Source organism: Squalius cephalus (assembly GCF_949319135.1).
Source record: "Squalius cephalus genome assembly, chromosome: 1".
In the NCBI taxonomy this organism is placed as follows: Eukaryota; Metazoa; Chordata; class Actinopteri; order Cypriniformes; family Leuciscidae; genus Squalius; species Squalius cephalus.
Window position 1 is genome coordinate 49,109,505 of NC_137122.1, and position 8,243 is coordinate 49,117,747.

At 39.7% G+C, this 8,243-nt stretch overlaps 1 protein-coding gene and 1 pseudogene across 2 annotated transcripts; one reads left to right on the forward strand and one right to left on the reverse strand.

Annotated features, from left to right (window-relative positions):
• The first annotated feature begins 726 nt into the window (after window positions 1–726).
• Window positions 727–1,667, forward strand: LOC307167287 (oxaloacetate tautomerase FAHD1, mitochondrial-like). The gene has a single exon (XM_079886271.1). It carries the CDS (start codon window positions 849–851, stop codon window positions 1,506–1,508), a length of 660 nt encoding a protein of 219 aa, XP_079742397.1. The 5' UTR covers window positions 727–848; the 3' UTR covers window positions 1,509–1,667.
• Window positions 1,668–1,796: 129 nt separating this feature from the next.
• LOC307171650 (methionine-R-sulfoxide reductase B1-A-like) lies at window positions 1,797–7,520 on the reverse strand (annotated as a pseudogene). The gene is made up of 3 exons: window positions 7,466–7,520; window positions 4,593–4,712; window positions 1,797–3,192 (listed from the first exon to the last, which is right to left on the reverse strand). The product of its transcript is annotated as a methionine-R-sulfoxide reductase B1-A-like (transcript).
• Between the last annotated feature and the right edge of the window lie 723 nt (window positions 7,521–8,243).

An 8,243-nucleotide genomic window follows, 5' to 3' on the forward strand; every position in this document is an offset into this window, starting at 1 on the left:
AAAAAATAAAATAAATAAAAAGATTTATTTTCATATGCCTATGTGGCAGGTCCAATTAAATTCTTTCTGCCTGCATGTGGTTGGTTAGTCCACTCGTTGAGTTTCGTCCTATCAGTAGCATAGTAGCAGCATATAAACGGGCTGGCTATTTACGAATCCTAATGAAGGCTTGGCCATTTATTCAGAACGCATGTCACATGACCTAATTAATATTCAATAAGAGCCATAACAATACAAAAAACAAAACAAAAAAAAAAACAATACAACGCACAGTAAGCCTCTATATACAATGATAAAACAATTAGAAAATAAAAACATTTAAATTAGAACAAAAGACAAAATTTGTATATTTTATTTACAACTATTATGAGGGATGGAACATCAAATAGTGACATTTTTAATGCAATTAATTCAGATATATATCCATAAATATAAATCCATAAATACATATCCGTTTTGTTGATGCAAACAATATAAATGCAAAAAAGTTTATGCAAGCAATAGAAAACAATTCAAAAATAGCTAAAGACTTGGGAATGTAACTCGAGCTTTTGTCATTGGATGGCCAAACTAGGAGCGTCAGAAAAACCTAATTAATATTCAATAACGCAGCTTTAATGAATTAATATTCATAAGGTAAGCCGTTTGCCGTAGTAGGATTATTGATATCGTTTCGACTTCTTCAAGCCAAATAATGTTTCTTGGTCTTAACTCCAGACAATCGTATCAGTTTCTTGATTGTTCTATTTGTACTAGATTTACATGTTTCGTAATGTACTACTAACGCGTCTCATCGCCCTCCGTTATCAAGCGACCAAAGGTCATCTTATTTCCGGCTGCAGGACAAAATGAGCACGAGGAATATTGTTCGGTTTTGGGAATGGGGAAAGAAAATAATATGCGTCGGGAGAAACTATGCAGATCACGCCATCGAACTCAAAAATGCGATTCCCAGCGAGCCTGTGCTCTTCCTGAAGCCCCCGTCTGCTTACATTAGGGAAGGGTCTCCTATTCTGGTCCCCTTCTACACCAGCAATCTCCACCATGAAGTTGAGCTCGGGGTGGTCATTGGTAAAGGAGGAACTGCTATTCCTCAGTCTTCAGCCATGGACCATGTGGCTGGATATGTGTTATGCCTGGACATGACAGCTCGAGACATTCAGGACGAATGCAAGTCCAAAGGTCTTCCATGGACCCTGGCCAAAGCTTTCAACACCTCATGCCCCATTAGTGACTTCATCCCCAAGGAGAAGATCCCAGACCCTGGGAGCATCAATCTGTGGTTGAAGGTGAACGATATCCTGAAACAGAGTGGAAGCACATCCCAGATGATCTTTTCCATCCCATTTCTCATAAACTACATCAGTGAGATCATCTCTTTGGAAGAAGGCGATCTCATTCTCACTGGGACCCCTAAAGGAGTGTCAAGCGTCCAGGAACATGATGAACTTCAAGCTGGGATTGATGGCATTGTGACTATGACATTTAAAGTTGATAGAAAAGGTTGATTTTATCATTGAAAAAAGTCTCAAATAGCTGCAAAGCACAAGCATTTTGATTTGTTTTAAATGTGAGCACAATGTCTGACAATGACACATTCTCTGAATGGGAAACATTGTATAATGTTTAATCTTTTCTAAATAAAAAAAAGATCTGACTACATCATATTTTGTGGTCATCTCATGCTTTTCTCATTCTGCAAAATGACCTGTGGCTGATTTGCTTTCTCACTTTCTCAAGACCCCTGGCCCTCAAGTTACAATGTGTACTATTTAACGGGACAAAATGTACTTTAATCAGAGCCGTTTTATTTTTCAAATTGACTAATTATTGCATACTGTAGATCAGTCACATGAATAAACATGAAAAACAGCAGCTCAACCACACATGTAGGAAAATCTATTCTCAAATATCACCTTTCAGTAGCCATTTAAGTTGATGCTCACACCAGAAAATGTATATGGCGCATAGTTACACACACACACACACACACACACACACACACACACACACACACACTGCTACAAAGACTGTAAATGTGTCTTTATAGGTTCAAAGTATCAAGCTCTATATTCATTCCCACAATCAATTCATTTACTAATCCTGTTTTTTAAAGATGTTTAAGGGGATTTTAAACTTTAAACATCTCCTGGGCTTTTTATCAATATGTAACAACAGAAAAATGCAGAAGGTTAAAAATCGAACAAGTTTAAAGATTGAAATCTTTGTAGTGAGCACACAAGCAGTGATATACAGAAACAGCAAAACGTTTCCAAAAGTTGATCTTTTGTCATTGTTCTAAACATGTAAATACATAAATTATTTAAAGTGGTAAACATTTTAAAGCTGATCTCCACATGACCAAGTGAGGCTGCAGAAATTATGTCAGTATTTAGGATCATTGTTATCAAGTCACCAAGAAATACACATTAAAAGTAACTATTGATCTATAACAGGCAAACTAAGATAAAATGTGCACTAGCATTCAGAAGTTAAGACTCGAGTCAGTATACGGTTTATTATGAAATAAAGAACTTACTTTTAAATAAAGAATATGTTTTTATCCAGCAAAGATGCGTTCAATCCAATTTCAAATAAATGCAGTTCTTCTGAATTTTCTATTCATCAAGAATCCTTAAATAATAGATCATGGTTTCCACACAAATATGAAGCAGCACAACTGTTTTCAACATTGATATTAATCAGAAATGTTTCTTGAGCGTCAACTCTTCATATTATAATGATTTCTGAAAGATTATGTGACGCTGAAGACTGGAGTAATAGATTGCATTTTAACATATAGTTAAATAGAAAACAGTTCTTTTAAATTATAATGATCAAATAAATACAGCATTGGAGAGCAGAAGAGACTTTTATTTAAAAAAAATGTAAAAAATCTTAATGACCCCAAACTTTTGAACGGTAGTGTATATTGTGCAGAGTATAAAAGATTTGATCTGGCATAGTTGTGCGTATTGATTGCTAGTAGCAGTTATTGGGAGAAAGCTTCTAAATGTTTCCCATGAGGCTGTTTTACACATCATCACTCTGAACGCTCCTCTGTGGGCTTTTCATCAGAGTGTTTCATTCACCATCCACACGGTACACCCATCCAAGCTTCTCCATATGCTCTTACTGAAACATCCTCGCATGCTTATCCAACCATCCGGCTCTACTGCTGCTCATTCTTGACTGTGGAAGAAACAACTGTATTAAAAGACATACTGTACATAGATAGAAGCAGTTATCAATAGCTTACTTGAAGAAATACAGCATATTAGTATGTATTGAGATCACTTTAACCATTAGTTTACAAATTCAGATCACATTCACACAAATTCTATCACAGTGGTACATTAGATATTTTATTTTAGAATTATTATGAGGCAATTCAATATTATTCAATAATAATATACATCAAAATGCAGTAGGCTAGTCAACATCTGAAGTGGATCAAAACCTTTCATCAAAGTTATAGATGAATTTTGAACAATACCCGTTCTTGTCTTAGGACAACTTTTTGATCCACTTCAAATGTTGACTACTGTATAATAACACAGCCTACTTGTATTGATTGTTGTAAAAGTGTACACAGTTTGGTCATGAAGACGTACTCATCACGTTCTTGCGACGTACCACTATAACGTCGCCAGGACGAATACAGGAATCACAAAGTTACATTGCTGGAACGTTATGTGGTACGTCGCAACGACTAATATGGTCCTTTGATGTTACGTCCTCGCAACGTGCCAGTTTGGTTATTAAGACGTACTCATCACGTTCTTGCGACGTACCACTATAACGTCGCCACGACGATTATGGGAATCACAAAGTTACGTCACTGGAACGTTATGTGGTACGTCGCTACGACGAATATGGTCCGGTCCGGTTACGTCTTCACAAGGTAACTGTGTTAGCTGGGGTATAGAGCTGGTAAGTCCCGCCCCTCCCGCTAACCCCACTGGACCTCTAGGTTGAAAAATCGTCTGAGCAAGTGAATGGGAGAAAATAATTATTTTCTGGTCCCGTTTGAATTTTGCCATGAATGTGAACATATGTTGTCTGTGAATTTTTTATATAACTTTTCGTGTGAAGAATGCTACAATTTAGCGGGTAGAAGTTTAATACGGTTAGACTTTGTGTGAGAGCACTTTGTGGACTACAACTCTTCGCTGCTTTCGACGCGTTTGAAACGTCAACACCACTCGCACACGGACACTAGCTCACGGATCCCGCTAAACATCTCTTTGGTGCACTTCATCGCCTTCTTTCAGGGAGAGGACAAAATCGTTGAGGTTGGCGAAAACCACGGGTAAGTCAACTTTATGGGGTGACGTCACATAGGCGACATGTAGTCTTTCTCGTTATGTCTTTTCCACAACTGCTAGCTGAAGAATCATACCATATACTGTCAAACTCGTAACATGAAACATTACATAAAAAATTCACAGACAACATTATGTTCACATTCATGGCACAATTCAAACGGGACCAGAAAATAATTATTTTCTCCCATTCACTTGCTTTGACGATTTTTCAACCTAGAGGTCCAGTGGGGTTTTACGGATGGGCGGGACTTACCAGCTCTATACCTTTAGGAATGAACTTCAGAGAGCTGCTGAACATTCAGAAGCGCGAGAGGCCGCGCTTGGGTCCGTCATTCACAAACTCATGGCCAAGACCATTTCCACACTTACCACATTTAACCTGTAAAAGATGTCACAGAATTCATTGTTCACATTCTCCAGATAAGAGATTCAAGGCCGGTTTACACCAAGAAGGATATTAGCATAGCTATATTAGCATAATGCACGATATCTTTTTATTATAAGCGCGCGCTGCAGTTTTGTCTGCTCCAGCGCTTTAAAGCAGGATGGATTCTGATTGGCTGTCAATGTTTTTATCGTTCATCAGCTGGAAAAAAAAATGTTCTGAAAGTGATTTCAACGATATTGTTTCTCTGTGTCGTTATCATTCCAGTTGTTGTGAACTCTGCTAATATTTTATATTTAGAAAGATTATATCACATGCACACGCCTGTGTTGGATTGTACGACGCGTGATGGCGGAGAGAAAATCTACTAACAAGCTTCCAATTCCTCGGTTATTGCTATCTATGGATAGATTAGCCAGGGCAGCCTACCTCCGAGTCCATGGTGTTGATCGATGCTGAAAAGACAGATGCGTTCACAGAAGACTGACGAGCACGAACTCGATGGAAGGGTGCTCGCTGGTAGTGGGGGAGGGGCATGAGAGTTGTAAACATTCAAAATTTTGGCTAAGTCGACTCAATCTGCCAGACTTGCCGACTGCAGCTTTAATAGTTATCATTCTTGGTGTGTGAACGGGCCTTAAAGGGAAAGTTCACCCAAAAATGAAACTTCTGTCATCAATTAGTCACCCTCAAGTACGGTTGAGCTTCTGTTTACCATATTTGTGTGCTCTATCTACGTCCACTGATCAATGTTTATATGTGAATAAAAGCCTAAATTCAATCTGCTCATTATAAAGCAATTGTGTCTCGTAAGAACTCTTGAGAAGAGTTTTGGGTGAATAGTCTTTCACCCAGCAGAAATCCCTCAGATTTTATTAAAATGTCTCCTTTGTGTTTCGAAGACGAACAAAAGTCTTACGGGTTTGGAACGACATGAGGCTTAGTAAATTATAACAATTTTCATTTTTGGGTGAACTAACCCTTTAACAACGTTAAGCTGCCTTCACATGCTATCAGAAAGTTCCTACTTCCCACTGCTGATGTCGTGATTACGAGCTTGGCGCATTCAAGTGATTTGTTGTCGGAAAGAACAGGAATCTTGTAGGACACCAGGTCTATTTATTGGGAAATTCTTATTAGAGCCAAAAGGATATTTAACGTCCCATTCGTTGACAACCATATAAACACTCACCGTGCTCAGTCATCTTGCTGACGATTCTGGAATTTCGGTCAAATACAGCCTATTTGAGCTGTGTATAAAACATAGCCTGGCAAGCCAGACCTACATCAAGATGTTGGGTCTGGCAACTCACCATAGACACGGCTCAATCCGAGGGGCGGGATAAATGGCTGTCTTTCAAATTCCCTCTGCACGCAATAGGACAGCGCTTCAACCAACCAGAGCGTTTTCCCAACAGCGGAGCTGAAAAAAAAAATGTTGAAAAAAATTCAAACCAGAGACAGGGTGTTAGACGTCCAAGACTCATCAGTGCACGAGGGCAATGAACGCTGTCCCGTCTGGTCTGAGCCAACAGAAGGTGTACAGTGGCACACAACATTTTAATGATGGTTATGGGAGGAATGTGTCACAACACACAGTACATCACACTCTGCTGCGTATGGGGCTGCGTGGACACTGACCAATCAGAGAGATGATGACCCCTGTCCACCGGCGAAAGTATCTATATGTGTCTGCAAGTGTCTGAACCGGACTTTAAAGCAGTGGAAGACGTTCGCCTGGTCTGAGGAGTCCTGTTTTCTTTTACATCACGTGGATGGTCTCAATAAATGCAGTTTAGTCTGGTACGTGTGCAGCGTTTACCTGGGGAAGTGATGCATTGTGGGACGACGACAGTGGAGGGAGTGTGACGCTCTGGACAATGTTCTGCTGGGAAACCCTGAGTCCGCCATTCAAGTGGACGTAAATTTGACACATGTCACCTATAACTAAACATTGTAGCAGAGCAGGTACACCCCTTCATGACACTGGTGTTCCCTGGTGGAAGTGGCTCTTTCAGCAGGATAATACACAATGCCACACTCACTGCACACATTGTTCAGGAATGGTGTGAGGAACATAATGAAGAGTTCAAGGTGTTGCCCCGGCCTCCAAATTCCCCTGAATACCAGTCCAATTGAACATCTGTGAGATGTGCTGGACCAACAAGTTCGATCCACAGCGACTCAACCTTGCAATCTACAGGACTTAAATGATCTGGTGCTAACATCTTGGTGCCAGAGACCACAGCACCCCTTTAGGGCTCTTGTAGAGCCCACCTCGGCTGGGTCGGCGCTGTTTTGGCAGCCCGCAGTGGGCCAACAGCATATTAGGCAGGTGTTCATAATGTTTTAGCTTATCAGTGTATTGCTCACTGCTAGTTCATATTAGTTAATACATTAATTCATGTTAAAAAATTTGACTTTAATGTAAAGTTATGTAATGTAATTTAATGTAATTAATGTAATGTTACAGATTAAACTGATCACTGAGACTTAAGGATGAAGAAAAGCAACTAGTATTAACACAAATGAACCTTTAATGTTACATTTTTATTGATGCTTGACAATATTAAATGTAAAATAAACATGTCAAAAATAGTGGAGAACCAAGCACACAAGCACTATGTGTGATAACTTTAAAACAAGACATTCCCATAAGTTTTACTAATCACATAACACAAGTTACATATGCGCTTACATAAGTTGCCTTGTTTACATATGTTATACAGTAGCTACATCGGGGTCAACTTACCAGTCTCAAAATTATCTTTATAAAACTCCCCTCCGGAGAACGAACAGAAAGACATGACTACGCAGACTGTGGTGAAGTTAAAACGAAGGACTGTAACTTTGTGTGTCAACTGGTGCTTTGGTTCAGAGTTAAATGGAAGAAGCGTGTCACTCTGTACCACGTGATCACACAATCGCGACTGCACACTTGTGTCAAACAAACACATGGTGGCAGAATTATTATTAGGGGTTCAAGCACGAAGTGCTGAAACCCTATTGTAATTGTAAGGATTTGTAAAACGCATTGTGCAGGCCAAACCGTAAGGCCTAGAGACTTGAAACCTGGCCAGATAGTAGCCTCAATTTGGGGACAACCTATCAGAGTATGACCCCGAATGGCCCATAGGTGGCGCTACAGCAGCCAAAAGTTCAAAATTGCTCATAACTCTTAGACCGTTTGTCCCAGGATCAAGTGTCTTATATCGTTGGAATCCGTGGCTCAAGCCGGACAAAATGGCTATCTCCGATTTTGATTTAGGCAGGGAAAATTTTCTGCAATGTCGAATTTTGTCCAAAACCTACTTTTGCGACCTAGTCCCTGGTTTTTCGCCCTATCGGAACCAAACCAGTCTAGGACAATTCTCTGGACTCTTTAGAACAATAATTATCAAAAAAAAGTTGAACTTTGGCATTTGGGTGGCTGTAACAGGGTCATTTAGAAAAGGGGCGTGGCAAAATACACTCAAAAGCCTACGACAGCTCCGACACGCTTGTCACCGTTCAAGATCTCGGGAACCTGC